The 16,524-nt window shown below is 40.0% G+C and overlaps 1 protein-coding gene across 2 annotated transcripts in view; it reads right to left on the reverse strand.

The window, feature by feature from the left end:
- Positions 1-16,524, reverse strand: part of Adgre3 (adhesion G protein-coupled receptor E3) — a 44,470-nt gene that overhangs the window by 12,543 nt on the left and 15,403 nt on the right. Inside the window, exons 5-11 of one of the 2 annotated variants that reach the window (XM_057772463.1) lie at positions 14,764-14,804; positions 14,123-14,258; positions 12,858-12,959; positions 9,954-10,138; positions 8,608-8,775; positions 6,135-6,338; positions 908-1,143 (exon numbers count right to left, since the gene is read on the reverse strand). In XM_057772463.1, coding sequence (XP_057628446.1) covers positions 908-1,143; positions 6,135-6,338; positions 8,608-8,775; positions 9,954-10,138; positions 12,858-12,959; positions 14,123-14,258; positions 14,764-14,804 — 1,072 coding nt within the window. Of the gene's footprint in view, positions 1-907; positions 1,144-6,134; positions 6,339-8,607; positions 8,776-9,953; positions 10,139-12,854; positions 12,960-14,122; positions 14,259-14,763; positions 14,805-16,524 lie in introns of both variants that reach the window. The other variant, XM_057772462.1, reaches the window with a different exon arrangement.

The following is a 16,524-nucleotide window of genomic DNA, read 5'->3' on the forward strand; positions in this document are numbered from 1 at the left end:
ATTGAGAATTGTTTTATTGACAAAGCCTATCCCACACCCAAATTAACTGTTAATAGAGAGCTATATGTTAGCGGAACCAGCCTCACATTCCAAACTATCTAGAGAACTAGGTGTGCCAACTTGTGACTTCCTGACCAAGGAATCGTGACCTGACCGATTGTAACCTCTTGGCCTATGTGACCGGCGTGGACCACGTGGCAAGATCCCGTGCTCCAGCCCCCCAAGCTCCTCATCCAGGGGCTATATAAGCTACAACCGTGACTCTAATAAACGGAGGCTTCGACAAATTTGCCTAGCCTCCTTCCTCTTATCAGCCTATGTCTTTCAGGTGGTACCTCTCCGTGACCCTGGAATAACTGACCAGCCAGCCAGGCGGGTTACAGACCCTAGACAGAGTGACCTGCCAAGGCGGTCGACACTCTTGTTGCATACACAAAGAACCCAGGTCTTTGCAGAAACTTGGTGTGGGGCTGAAAACCTGTGTTCATCACCCAGGAGATGGAGCCAGGAAGATGGGGAGCTCAAAGACATCCTTGACTACATAGTGAGTTCCAGGCCAACCTGGGATGCATGAGACCATGTTTCAAGCAAACCAACCAAAAATAAGTAAATAAAATAGTATCTATTATCTATTTTGTCATATATATATACATATATATATAATGGACAAAAAATGTATCTATGAATGGACAACTCTCTATGTTATAGCTAGGATAAATGTGAACTCAACCAACAACAATGAAACAAGACACTCAAAACCAACACTGCTGATATTTGCAAAAGACCGTAATATGCAGACAGGCTGGTTTGAAGAACAATATAAAAAGAGAAGGTTAGTTGTCCAATGAAAAGTTTGATGTTTAAGTTACATTTATACATTTCCACCTTGCACACACACTATGCTTACTGGGTATGTGTTCCATAATTCTTGTGTCTGGCTATTGCAGACACAGCAACAATAAAGGCAGGAATTCCATAGCCTACAGGATACATGAACCTCTTCTTGAATCTTCCTGAGCTGCAGTAGTTGGCTACTTTGAGATTCCTCACAGTGAGAAAAAGGTGTAGCCCTTCCAAAAGCATCCACATGAAGGAAGCCAAGTAGAGGTAGTGCAACATTCCTGCAATGAGGGAGCACAGCACCTAAGAGGAAAAAATGAGAGTGTGGGACAGATGCAGGCTGTACCTGATCCAATTGTCAGTACCTACTATTCACTGTATGTTGACCTGAGATCTCAACAGGATTCTGTAACACTTTTCTTGAAGACAATGCACATTGAGGCAGCCCTTTCTGATCAGTGAAATTTACTTTCCACATAAATCAATTATCAGGTCAGAAAATGCCAAGGAATAGATACTGTCAGAACATGCTTTAAACTGGTAAAGGGTTTGTAGATCCATACTCCATTGCCCTGGAACTTTTTTTTTTTCAGGAGAAGAAATCTTAAAATTTATTTTGGAGTTCTCATGACTCTTTCATGGAAAACTAATTTTACTAGGAACATATACTTCTGCTCCACAAAAATGTGTCAGAATTATAAATCATGACAGTATAATATATGCCAGAGTGTGTGTGTGGGGGGATATTGTGTTTTTTTTCTTTATTAATTTATTTATTTATTAAAGATTTCTGTCTCTTCCCCGCCACCGCCTCCCATAGCCCTCTCCCAATCAACTCCCCCTCTCTCATCAGCCCTAAGAGCAGTCAGGGTTCCCTGCCCTGTGGGGAGTCCAAGGACCTCCCACCTCCTTCGGATCAACATACCCCTGGACCCAGCAATACCACTCTTGGGAATATACCCAAGAGATGCCCTATCATACAACAAAAGTATATGCTCAACTATGTTCATAGCAGCATTGTTTGTAATAGCCAGAACCTGAAAACAACCGAGATGCCCATCAATGGAAGAATGGATGAAGAAAGTACGGAATATATACATATTAGAGTACTACTCAGCAGTAAAAAACAATGACTTCTTGAATTTTGAATGCAAATGGACGGAAATAGAAAACACTATCCTGAGTGAGGTAAGCCAGACCCAAAAAGAGGAACATGGGATGCCCTGGAACTTTAAACAGAACTCTCTGGCATGTGCTCTGTGCTGCTTCCTGGAGGTCTTCAGGGGAATATACCTGCAATTGTTTATGCTGGGCACTTTCTTGAAAATAGACGTAAAGCAAAGAAAACCAGCCTACATATCACAATCCCAGAGAACTTAGAAAACAATGAGGACACTAAAAAAGACATACATAGATCTAATTTACCTGGGAAGTAGAAAAAGACAAGATCTCCTGAGTAAACTGGGAGCATGGGGACCTTGGGGGAGGGTTAAAGGGGAGGGGAAAGGCAAAGAGGAGAGAAAAATGTAGAGCTCAATAAAAAATCAGTTTTTAAAAGAAAGAAAATAGCCATTCATTGGCTTTCCGTCCATCTTGGTATTATTTTCCTTGCTAGCTGAGTATGTCTTACATAAAAGGAAAAAAAAAGCGTGTTCATCAACTCTTTATTGTGGGATCTAAATTTAGGGAAAATGATAATGAACCTTCAGAGAACAACATTTACTGTTTATTAGTGCTACATAATACAATAAATGTTTTCTCAGGATGAGATTTAATCACTTTCAACAGATGGATACCCAAGCTTACACATCATAACTAAGATAATAATAGAAATAAATATTAGGAAATTGAGTTTCATGAACTGCTTGTGGTTCATAGGTATCACAAATACTTTGCAGTTGGAACTGTAACATTACTCCCCTAATATCTGTATGAATTCAGATCCTAAAATCAAAAACTGTCAAATACTATTTACAAAAGGAAACATGAAATCTTCATCCTTATGGGAAAACATTAACAAGATATATAAGGATAATAAATAAAAGCAAATACATATAAGAAACAAAATACCTCTCTACCAAGAAATTTTTATCATTACCATGCAAGTGGAGACAGAGTTTTTACCCATTTTGTTTTATTTTATCTCATGTTTTGTTTTCTGGGTTTTCTTGTTGTTTGTGTATGTTTGCTTTGGGGTTTGGTTGTTTTTGCAGAGTCTTAAACAGGTGAAGTAACTTCTCTATCAGTTTGCATCATACCCAGCATTCAGAAACTGCTAAGGGTAGATTTCAAGTGTCCTTGCCACACAAGATTAATCTTTAGAAAAAATGAATATGCTAATTGGCTTGATCTGGCCTCTGTTTATTCAGTGATGCAAAGCACCTTACCGAAGATCAGATATTTACTAACAGACAGATGTTTCTAGCTTCCTTTAATAGGAAGGAAGTGAAAGTTCAAAGGGCACTTCTAGGCAGACTTCATTTTTTATATCAGCCTATAACAGAAAAGCACATACAATGAAACGAAACCCTTGTCCTTCTACACAGAAACAATATCAAAAAGGAACAGTTGATGAGGGATGAGCCCACTGTAGCAATCTCTTCTTAATGGGACCACCACTTTTCTGTATTATTATTTGTTTTGAGCTAGAGTCTCACTATGTTGCCTAGGCTGGCCTCTGACTCACAATCTTCCTGTAACTTCCAAAGTAGCTGATTACATGAACAAGCCCTTGCATGATTATTTTAATGGATGGCTATTAATTGAATATGGTTCTGTGGTATGTTACCGCACTTTAATATGCGTACACACATGGGATGATCAAGTTAAGGTTATTAATATATTTATCAGCCAGACATTTACCATTTCGCTGTGCTGATGCTTGAAATAGTAAAAATGCAATAGTTTCTGACTACTTTGAAGTATCCACTTTTGTCCCTCTATATTTTTAGGACCAACCCTTATCATTATTATATTTGAGGTTTAGTCATTAACAAGTGGGTTTTGTGGTGCACATTCAAATACATGACCCGTAACATAACTACCTTAAAGTGTATATTTGGAGATGTCCCTAGCTTGTTCCTTGAGCAGCTGAGGAGAGGGCACCTGAAATGGCCCTATCCTACACCCATACTGACGAATATCTTGCACATCACCATAGAAACTTCATCTGGCGATGGATGGAGATAGAGACAGAGACCCACATTGGAGCACCGGACTGAGCTCCCAAGACCCAGATGAAGAGCAGAAGGGGGAGAATGTGAGCAAGGAAGTCAGAACTGTGAGGGGTGCGCCCACCCACTGAGACAGTGGGGCTGATCTACTGGGAGCTCACCAAGGCCAGCTGGACTGGGACTGATGGAGCATGTGATCAAACCGGACTCTCTGAACATGGTGGACAAGGAGGGCTGACTGAGAAGCCAAGGACAATGGCACTGGGTTTTGATTCTACTGCATGTACTGGCTTTGTGGGAGCCTAGTCTGTTTGGATGCTCACCTTCCTAGACCTGGATGGAGCGGGGAGGACCTTGGACTTCCCACAGGGCAGGAGACCCTGACAGCTCTTTGGACTGGCGAGGGAGGGAGAGGGGGAGTGTGGGGAGGGGGAGGGAAATGGGAGGAGCGGAGGAGGTGGAAATTTTTAATAAAAATAAAAAAAGAAAAAACAAACAGAAAATGAATTTTCTAAAAACATATTGTATATACAATCAATTTGAACAAAATTTGTCAATGAAAACGATGCAATAATTATATTTTCCTGCATTATAAAAGGGAGAAGTCACCTCAACAAGTTCAAACAGCAACTAGGATGAAAAATTCAGAATCACCTACAAAGCAGTGTAGAAAATCAACCGTCAGTCACTTCAAACCTCTAATCTAACCCTGATTCTGGAGTCTGGTAGGTTGTGAAAAAATGTCCCAAGCAAGGGCTACATTACCCAGCATGCCTTACAGCTTGCTGTGGCCAAGCGTAAGGATTCTCAGAAGTAGAGTATGAAAGGAGACTGTGTGCATCCCTGGTTTGGTGCGTATATACTTCCTCTTTTAGCGGATATTCTATTTTAACCATTTTCTATTGGGACTAAATGGTGACTTCAAAGTTGCATATAAATAATGACAGAGATATCTTTACCATGTAGACGAAGAATTGGAATACTTCAAATCTGTTTACCTGTATTCACAGATAGTAAACTTAGCTGTGGCTTGGGGAATGACTCAGTGAGTAAGAGCACTTGCTTTGCAAACATAAGGATATGAGTTCAAATTTCCAACAACCACATAAAAGTTGGACATAACCATAGATGCCAACAGTCCCAACATAATGGGGTTGGGGAGGCAGGTACATCCCCAAAACTCTCTGGTCATCCACCCTTGTCAAAATGGCAAGCTCCTGATTTAGTGAGAGGCTGTATCTCAAGGCAATAAGGAGGATACAATAGAGCTAGGTATCTGACAACTTGCTCTGGCTACATTCATACATAACTGCTCACACCTGTGCACTCGGGTCCATGCACTACACATGTCCACGGTATTCTGGATGGACTGGTAGTGAAGAAAGGTGGCAGACACCAGTAATAAGAACTACAGACACCACAGACACCAAGAACATTGTCAGGTAACATTGATGTTTGGAATGCTTTCAGTTCCGAAATGATCAAATATCCAAACTCCTTCAATTCTACACAGATAGAGAACTGAAATTTTCATCATGCATTGGTATGTAAAGTCCTTCTGTATATGTGTTGCTTTTGTTGGTTAATGAATAAAGAAGCTGTTTTCAGCCAATGGCTTAACAGAATATAACCAGGCAGGCTATATATATATATATATATATATATATATTATACACACACACACACACACACATACATACACACATCTATATATTTTTAAATATATATGTATACACACACACATACAGAGAGAGAGAGAGAGAGAGAGAGAGAGAGAGAGCAGAGTCAGGAGAAGCCATGGAGCCACCAGAGGAGAAAGACGCAAGCCACCAGCCAGAACCTTGCCAAGTAGGCTACAAACCTCGTGATAAAATATAAAATAATAGAAACCAGTTAACCAAAGATATAAGAGCTAGCTAGCAATATACTTAAGTGATTGGCGAAGCAGTGATTTAAATAATATAGTTTCTGTGTGATTATTTGGAGTCAGGCCAACTGGGAATGAACGAGGAGCCTCCCTCAACAAGATCTCTACTGATGAATCCCTCTTTCTTTGTGCTTGCACAAGTCAAGGCAGCTAAAGCTCATAGGACAATGAAGTAAGTTGATTCAGTCACCAACCTTAGGCTCAGTTCTGTTGATGCCGGTGAGAAAGAGGAGATCGGCCAGGAACAGGCAGATGGAGAGCTGTAGGTGGAGTGTCGTACTGGTATTCTGGATGGGCTGGCACAGGACAAAGGTCACAGCCGCCAGGAACAGGCACAAGAGGGAGAGACTCAGACCCACATAGGTTATCACGGACAGTGCAGAAAGCACAGAGTCCTCCTGCAAGCCACAGAAGAATACTTCAGACTCTCCATGTCTATACGACAGTTAGCATGAACGTCGTGATGCACTCAGAAGCCTGGGTCTTGCCTTGTCTTCTTATCTCTTGTACCATCGAGGCTGAGATTAATGCTTAGCACATGTTATTCACTTAATAAATATTAACTAAATGAATCATGCATGTGGAAGGACACGGCATGATGGACATTGAATAGTAAAATAGTTAATAAACACGGCCTAAAGTAAACCAGGGTAGTGGAAATTTAAATTATAGATTAAGAGCCATAAGTTTTAAACATTTTACAAGGCTGACTTACTGACTGAAACCTGTGACTATGGAGAACTGGAACATTGCAGAATGGCTGTAACATTATGATAGTTGTCTTTAGCCTGTGTGTTGCTTAGCATCCTTATGTATCTTCTGTACATCCTTTAGAAACACACAAGCAAACCCCTAACTTCCACTAACCTAAATTCAAGATGTCATCAGCATCTCAGGTTGTAGCAGATTTCCACCTGTCTGATGTTCCACAATTGCATTTGAATTGACTTTATCTATTATTTCCTTTGTTCTCTTACTATAAAAACATGATGTTTAGAGTAATTTGAATTTGTTTTTCTGAGTCAGTGTCAGCCCCAAAATAAATATTTTTATTTCCTATGAAGTAGAAGCTTTGGTAGTTTTGTTATTTCATGTTGATAGGAAGCCATTAGGTGAGTTTCCTTCACCTTACATTACCTGACACTTAGTTTACATCTAAAAATCCTAGGAGCCGTGATGAACCTTTGATGATAACCAATTGCCTTAGTTTGGTTCAACCAGGGACATTTGGATATAACTATATTGCAAGTGAAATAATGCTTCCAGTTCCAAATCCCATAGGCCCCCTACTACTTTGGGGTATGCAAACTCCACTTCCCAAACTTTGATGGCTTTCCTTGATGGGATGTACTTACTCCAGACACACTTATGGAAGAGTCAAGATTTCCCCAGGTTTGCTTAACCCACCTACCTTATATTTCCACTACTGTATTTCTTAAAATGACATGAGTCATAATTCTGCTTTCCTATTACTATGAAATCTTCAGGAAATGTTACCACTGTACACAGGTGAAGTCAAATCACTGAAAAGGGGCTGTGTATCATACCCAAGCCACACCATCCTTTAATAGTTATAATAACTCTGAACTGTGGGTTCTGCAGTGATTCCAAGCATTTTCCAGGGGTGGTATAAGCCCCATATGCCCAAAATTGTCATTAACTTGCAAATACTGCCACACAGACTGTCCCCATTTAATATTCAAAATCCAATACTGGTATTTATTGATAATTTTTTTGGCATTTCTATCATGGGAGTGAAGCTACACATGTACCTTTGTGGGGGATCTGAAGTAAAATGACCCTTTTGGCTTGTGTATTTCAATATTCATTCCCCAGTTGATGGTGTACTTTGGGAATATTACAGAGCTTTTAAGGAGGTACAGTCTTTCCAGTTGATATATGTCACTCTGTAAAGGAACTGAGGGTTTATAACTGTACCCCATTCCCCCTCTTCTTTTTCTTTCTCTACTTCTTTTTTTTTTTAAATATTTTCTTTCTTTTTTTTTAAGATTTATTTATTTATTTATTTTGTTTGCAGTGGTCTGTCTGCATGTGTGCCTGCAGGCCAGAAGAGGGCACCAGATCTCATTACAGATGGCTGTGAGCCACCATGTGGTTGCTGGGAATTGAACTCAAGACCTCTGAAAGAACAATAAGTGCCCTTAACCTCTGAGCCATCTCTACTTCTTGGTGTGAACAAAATGTGAACTCTCAGCTCCCTGATTCCGCTATAATGCCCCACATTCTGTGCCATGATGGACACCATCCCTTTGGAGATGGCCAAATGAACTTCATCTTTAGATTGCTTTCAGTCACAGTATTTTATGACAGCCAGTAAAGTAACTAACAAAACATTTGACAAAAAAATATGGCCCTCCTCTTTGATGGATAGACAGCACATAGTTTCAGGAGGAGTGAGGGACAAGGAGGGTGGAGGACACAGTCCTAGACAGTTCAGCTGACAAAACATTGGAATCAATCTTTCAACAGAACACTAGTGAGATAACAGAGGTGCACAAGACCACACTCATTCTCTTAATATGGGTGTTTCTTGGAATCATCTCTCACCAAACCTACACATAATTAACTCCTTTTTCTGGATATCTTTTATAGACATATATTTAAATGAAAATCACTTTCATGGTCGAGTTCTATAAGACTTGATACCTCAAGGGATAGAGCCATGAGCACAGCAAAACTGGACAGGTGGGAGCACTTGCAGGTGGTGTAGGAGTCATTGGTGTGCATGTGAGAACAGCCCTTAGTAGACCAGCTGCCCCCATCCTCTGATCCTTCCCAGTAGACACAAAGATGCTCTGCTCTTGGGTCAATGGGCTGCAAAGAAAACAGAATGAAGAAACATAGTTTTTGTTTCATAATCCAAACTTTTATTTATCTTTAATCAGGCTATGTGACATTGACTTGCACATGTGATTTAATAGTTTCTTTTCTAATCTTTTTCTATAATCTTTCTCACTCCTCACCTTTTCTGTACCCTCTGTCTTTGTTGTACCTCCAAATTATAACTACTCCACAAAGATTAATCTGACGCACACCAGAATGAGGAAACATAACCAGGGACATTTCACATCCTCCCATCCCACATAGATCTTTGTTTCATCGTTCATTTTCTGTCTCTATCTCAGCGCCCTGTGCATTGACTTAGAACTGATTTATCAGTTTCTTGTCAGTGACAAAATGAATGAGGGGCGAGAATGTGAGATCACTGCTTGAAGAGAGATGTCAGGTGTCTTTTTTCAGTCTCTCTTTCTGCTCCAGGCTCCTCCTGGAAAAGGCACGTCCCTCTTTCCTACCTCTGACTCTCCATATTCACAGTTTCCAAGACCCCATTGCCTACATGGGTTTCAGCATGATAATAGTTTCCCTTTATGGGAGTACCCAGGCAGCTTAAAATTTTATTCCCCACTTTCTTGACGTACCATTCACAAAACATGAATATCTTTAAGTTGTAGGATGTACCCATAGATGCAGACAGCATGAAAGAAATATTAGAGTTAGTGATACTGACTGGTTTTGTGTGTCAACTTGACACAGCTAGTGTCAGCCGAGAAGAAGGAGCTCCAGTTGAGGAACTGCCTCCATGAGATCCAGGGGCAATGGATTTTGTAAATTAGTGATCAATTGGGGAGGGCCCAGCCCATAATAGGTAGTGCCACCTCTGGGATGGTAGTTCTGGATTCTCACAGTTAGATCCCATCCCTTTCCAGACATTTAATTAAATCACCTGTCACTTTGTATACTTCATAGAGAGGATGATCGCTTAGAATTTAGGAGAATGAATTGCTGTTACAGATGACCCAGGTTCCATCCTCAGCCCCCACATTGTGTCCCATGACGGTCTCGAAGTCAAGTTATAGGAGAACTGATAATAATCTTCTGAGGGAACTATATGGCCTTGTTCACAAATGTCCACGCAGGCAAAACACTCACATACATGCAATAAAAATAAACTTTTAAATTGTTTTTAAAGGATACTTTGAAAGTACGCTCACCTGAGTATTTTGTAAAGTCAGGATTACAGGTTCAGATAGGACAGGTTTGACTTCTGAACGAATGGCACCACTCACAATAAGAGAGTTCAATTTTACTTCTGTAACCCCTTCTTTGTTACTAAAATATGATCCATTTAGAAACTTCCCGAGGGATTGATATGCAATAAGAGCAACTGGAGTCTCATCTGAGGGAAAAATAATATTAGAGATGTTTTTACTATATACAGGGAAAGGTATTTATTTTGTTTCCTGATTCTGTAAGGGAAAGACTTCAAAGATGACTGTGGTGATGATTTCCCTGCTGTAGAGTCCTGAGAGTAAGGAGGGCATTGCATGTTAAAGATTTTTACACAAATGTCTTACATACGAACTATGAAGTAAACACAGCATGTTTAGTAAAATTACCCATGGGCATCCATTAAATTGCACATATAACACATTCTAAATAGTTTTAGGCATGGAATTTCACACAGAGACACACACAAATGTATATATGCACATATGTGGACACCCAGAGTGAGAGCGATTGTGGGAGAGGATTCCATGTCCTGGCTAGTGTTATACCAACTTGACACAAGCTACAGTAACTGAAGAGGAGGGAGCCTCAAATGAGAAAATGCCTCCAAAGATGGACTGTAGAAAAGCCTGTGAGGCATTTTCTTAATGATTGCTGTGGGAGGACCCAGCCCTTGATGGATGGTGGATACTTGGGCTGATAATTCTGGGTTCTAAAACAAAGCAGGCTGAACAAACTGTGTGGAAGAAACCAGTATGCATCACCCTCCTTGGTCTCTGCATTAGCCCCTGCCTCTATGTTTCTTCCCTGTTTGAGTTCCTGCTCTGACTTCTCTCAGTAATAAATGGGCTGTTAACTGAGTGTAAGTGAAATAAATCCTTTCCTCCCCAAGGTTCCTTTAGTCATGGTGGTTCATCACAGCATTAGAGACTTAGCTAAGACAATATATGTGCATATAAAATCATTGTATGATAGCCGCATATATAGATATATACACACATATATATGCACAGGTGTGTGAGTGTGTGTGTGTGTGTGCGCGCGCACGCGTGTGTGTGTAGAACATGGTTAGTAACTGCTTGTGCTCCAAAGGACAATAAGACTAAAGGAAAATGAATTACCACCTTATACCTCAAGGTTCTTCAAGGTTATCTAATTATTCATTCTCACTCCCTCTCCTCTATTCTTTATGTATACATTCCTTTCCTCTTTATAGCTCCTTCCTTCCCTCATCTTTTCTCCTCTCTCTTTTATCCCTCATTTGTTGCTCCTTCTACTTCCCTTTCTCTTATTCCTATGTTTTCATGGAATTAGAAGTTAATTTCTGTAAGCTAAATACATAAACTCCAGTTGTCCTTGTGCTGTTGCTATTTTACAGTGTGTAGATTTTACTGTATTATAGAAATCCTGCTTTTTGATTCTTGTAAACTTGAGAAAGTTGTACAGTTTTATTATACAGATATTGTAGATAATGAATTGCTTTATAACCCCAGAATAAAACTGATTAACGCTATAAATATTAAAGCAGCTTCTGTTGCTTCTCACCTGATTATGACAAAAATGGAACAAAAACTGTTGGTCTTTTCAAACACCAACCCCTATAGTGGTGTGGTTTCTAGTAGAAAATAAAAGATGGAGTCTCTCTATAACAGCACTCTATCATGAGATAGATGAGCCCACATTTGGTGCAGCCTTTTTAGGAAGTGAATCACAGTATAGGGAAATTACAATGGTTGACGGGTGTTTTTCCAAATGCACAAAGACAAAGCATAGGATGCTTCCCAGGGAGGCCAAAGCAGCGAGCAAAACTCTTAGGCTTCCTCCGAACCCACCTCCTGCTTCAAACTAAAGTCAGTCACCACCTCTGTTATTATTTACTCCACCTTAAAAAGTCAACTCATTGTTTGCGGGAGAGATTGCTCAGTGCTTAAGAGCACTGGTTGCTCTTCCATAGGACCTGAATTCAATTCTCAGCAATGACATGACAACTCACAACCATCTAAAATGGCATCTGGTGCCCTCTTCTGGCATGTAGGCATACATGCAGACAGGGCACTCATCCCTAAAAAAATACATAAATAAATAAAATTAATAGAAAGAGAAAATTAACTCATTGTTAGAACTTTCTCTTCCTTGGATTTATAGATTTTAATTAGTAGTGATGGTGCAGGAGTATTAAAAATTTGTGGAGTAAATACAGCAAGAGTATCCTCTATTTCCAGGTCTTTTTATGTGAAACTGTTTGTATGCATTTTTTTTTCTTTTTTTCTTCCTTCCTTCTCCACCTCATCCTCCATTTTTCCTGGGACATTTATTGAAGATAAAGCCAAACCCAACATGCTCTGTCTTTCCATAGGAAGTTTGATTGATACAACCATGGTTCTTGATCACCATATCATCTATGCCTATATCTACACAAAAATAAATAAATAAATAAATAAAAACCCCAGCAAACTCGAATAGTTATGATGGAGCCCCAATCCTACAGTATTTTCCATGTGGTCTTTTAAAATAATGAGTTTGTCAAGAAAGAGAGAGCAACTGAGTAACTGCTTTAATAAAAATAGTCTCAAAATCTCAAAAGCAATAATGGTCAGGGCAATGATTGCCTGGCACCATTGAATTTTAGGATGACAGACTATTGTACTGAAATGTGACAAGTTTGTCCTTTGTCAGGAAGCACAGCAGTACAACTCTGCTCTTACTCGAGTGTACGCTGAAAACACGCTGTCCTTACGAGAGCCCCTGGGCACTGGCTCAGCTGTGCCTAGTGAGTAGTCAAGGAAGATCTCTTCTACCTACTGTTGGAGGCCCTCTCCCTTAGAAATGTGAGTGTGTGCCCCCGGCCCAGTTACTAAGAAAGAGAAGCTCTCTATTAAACATACCACCTGTACTCTTGGTTTCTTTGAGAACACTATTGCAGTCAATCTTCATTGTGTTATTTCCAGCTTCCAGAAGAGTCATACTTTTGCACCTCTTGGTTTCATACACTGAAAGTAATAAAAAAGTCAGTTGTTCCACACTCACAGCAATAATAATAATAATAATAATAATAATAATAATAATAATAATAATATACTTGCTGGAAATTTTCTGGTTTATATACTTTTCAACATTCAGGGAAAGTTGAAATCACTAAGACGGTGATTTATTTGCTAATCATTAATCCTTTGTGAAATGTCTCCTGATAAGTTCCACATGATGAAGACTTTATCATTAGTTGATGGGTATTGAAAGGTGATTGATTGGATCTTGAAAGCTAAGTTAATCAGTTGATTTATGTGACAGGAGAATAGGGGCTGGAGAGAGCTACATCAATACCAGCATATGTAAGAAGCCAGATTGCAAAAGGGATTGGACACCTTTCCCCTTCTGGACATTTTCCAAAAAAAAGCATGCACTATGCACCGTCTGCACAGATAGGGGTTACGCAAACATTCTACACTGTTATGGGCCTCATTACTCAGGACTTTGGGGATTCTTTTTGAATTAGTTTGTTTATAATTGTATTCACAGATTAATAGTATTTTTATAAGATTCTAGAAACTAGAGGGTAAGTTAGAGGAGATAAGCCACTGTGAATTTGCATTTTAAAAGAACATCTTGCTGGGTGGTGGTGGTGCAGGCTTTTAATCCTTGCACTTTGGAAACAGAGGCAGGCAGATCTCTGTGAGTTTGAGGCCAGCCTGGTCTATAAAAGCTAGTTCCAGGACAGCTGCAGCTGTTACACAGAGAAACTTTGTCTTGAAAAAAATGAAAAATAAAAAAATTAAAAATTAGAAAAGAGCATCTTGTCCCTTGTTCTTTCTGTCTTCTGCTCAGCACATGGTAGAGCCATGACATTCTGTCTCACTGCACACAGACCCGTGTCATGTTGGCTTTGTCAACAAAGCCAAATGGAAAACTAGGACCCAACCACACCCACCCCCTGTCAGGTAAATCTTTCATACTTGAAGTGGATTTGCTCAGGTATTCTCTCATAGTGTTGAAACATGATTAATTCATCCTTAAACTTTCCACATGTGTGGAGAGTTGGTTCACATATTAAGTATTCATTTCTGGGAAATACCAGATTTTACTCTTCATAGCCAATGAGTATACCAGAACCCAGTTCTCTTTATGGTGCTGTAATAAGTCAACTTGATCTTCTCACCTATACCCAATTCAGAATTTTCACCCTTTGTTGGTGCAGCTGCATATTCATTCAGTACGTGGACTTCCACTCGATGAAGCACTTCGGTAGCTGCTTTTGCAACGTTCTTTTTAGATTCATGTCCAATCAGCTTTCCCTTTCAAGAAATATAGCCAATTATATTGATTCTTATCAAAACTTAAGGAAGAAGGAATTTAAGTTTTGCTGACTGGTGCCAAAACCCAACAACATTAACCATTGTGCTGTGGGATGACTGCCACATTTTTGACACTTGACGCAAGTCCTTGACTGCAAGCTGAAGTACTGTAAATCTACTCCAAAGTTTTTCCATTTCCATGGACATCCTGTTGTGGCTAAACCTCAGTGGTAGAAGGTTGTGTTGGACATGTTAAAAGGATGAGGCATTTCACATTCACATGTTGTTAATGAATTAGTTGCAGGTATGACTCCTCCCCAGATCACAATAGCAAAAATTACTATTTATGTATTTCCAACTTTTACCTGGGATAGAGACCAAAGTAGACTGTGGATGAGAAGCAGTCTATAATAAAACTCCTAATGAGTGAGTGGTACTCTTAAACAAGAGAAAGACACAGCAAAGCAGACTAATCATTTCCACACCCAGACATTGTTCCACTCACCCATACATCTTCTGAGTTTTTTATGTTCTCTGGTTCTTTCGCTGAAAAATAAATCAGATTTAAATCAGATATGGGGACACCACACCTTGTTCACATTCATTTCCCAGGCACCATCAAGCTGGTGATTTTTCTGGTAGCTCTGCAGCCCATCTGTGTTCTTCTTGTTGTTTTTGTTACAGTTTATTTGTTTGGCTTCGGTATTTTTTCAAGTATGAGAGAGCATATAGTTGCATGGGTAAGGAGAGGAGAGGATCTAAGAGAAGTTGTAGTAGGGGAAAGAACATGATAAAATGTATTCTCAAAATAAATTCTCAAAAAAATGTATTTTCGAAATAAATTCTCAAAAGTAAATAAAAACATTCAAAAGAAGTTGAAAATGTACTCGACAGTTGAATTTTTTGTCTTTTCTTTCATAACATATATGTAAACCATCTTTGTTTATATTCCATGCTGTTCTCCTTTCATATAATTTCCTACCTTTAACCAAACCATTTATTATCCCCAAGCCCTTGTTACTATTGTGATGTATTTCTATGTCTAGATGAGCTTTTACTATGTTAGGACTTTAGAAGGGGAAGAGTACTTTTGCTCTACAGCTATCCCTTCTGAATAAAACACTGTGTTCTGGAGAAGGCCCATTAAAACTGAGTAAGTAAACAAAATTCAAAAGCCTCAGGAAGATAGAACCTTCATCTGGTGATGGATGGAGATAGAGACAGAGACCCACCTGACTGAGCTCCCAAGGTTCAAATGAGGAGCAGAAGGAGGGAGAACATGAGCAAGGAAGTCAGGACCGCGAGGGGTGCACCTACCCACTGAGACAGTGGGGCTGATCTAATGGGAGCTCACCAAGGCCAGCTGGACTGGGACTGAAAAAGCATGGGATAAAACTGGGCTCTCTGAGCGTGGTGGACAATCAGGGCTGATGAGAGGCCAAGGACAATGGCACTGGGTTTTGATCCTGCTGCATGTACTGGCTTTGTGTGAGCCTAGCCTGTTTGGATGCGCACCTTCCTAGACCTGGATGGAGGGGTGAGGACCTTGGACTTCCCACAGGGCGGGGAACCCTGACTGCTCTTTGGACTGGAGGGGGAGGGGGAGGGGAGGGGGAAGGAGGGAGGAGGGGGAAATTTGATCAATAAAAATTAATTAATTAATTAAAAATAATAATCAAAAGCCTCATGAAGTTTTTGAAACTTAGACGATCACAAGCCTCCATCCCCATGGTTATATAAGCAGTACCAATTGCTGAGGGAAGAATATTCTCCGATTAGATCAAATGAACTACCTTAAAAATGTGTTAAGGGAGCTCCATGTCTGTAGTGAGTTGTAATCCCTGCAGTGTGGAGTTTCTGATATAGCTCCAATGAGCACCACTCGACAACACTCTTGTAAGTAACTCTAGTAAACTCGCTGGCTCAGTGAGTTAGATGTGCATAGAATCATTTCTTTGATTGTTCTATATAGGTATTCTATACAGGATGAATAGCTAACTTGTCCCTATCATCCAGACCACGTTATATGACACCAACAAAACCAGAAATGACATGGAAAGCAACAGCTGTGTGTCACCTGTGTTGGACTGTAGGACGTGTAACGGTGTCTCCTTTTTATGAAGATGGATGCCTGCAGAAGAAATTCCAATATGGCTACCTTTCCTTACATAGTAAGGCATGGTGTGTCTTTTTGCTGTTGTAGTGGTAGTATGCTCCCTGTGATGGGAGGTAGGATGTGCAGCTGAGGGCAAGCTGATTGACAGTG

The sequence above is a fragment of the Chionomys nivalis genome, chromosome 6, assembly GCF_950005125.1.
Source record: "Chionomys nivalis chromosome 6, mChiNiv1.1, whole genome shotgun sequence".
NCBI lineage: Eukaryota > Metazoa > Chordata > Mammalia > Rodentia > Cricetidae > Chionomys > Chionomys nivalis.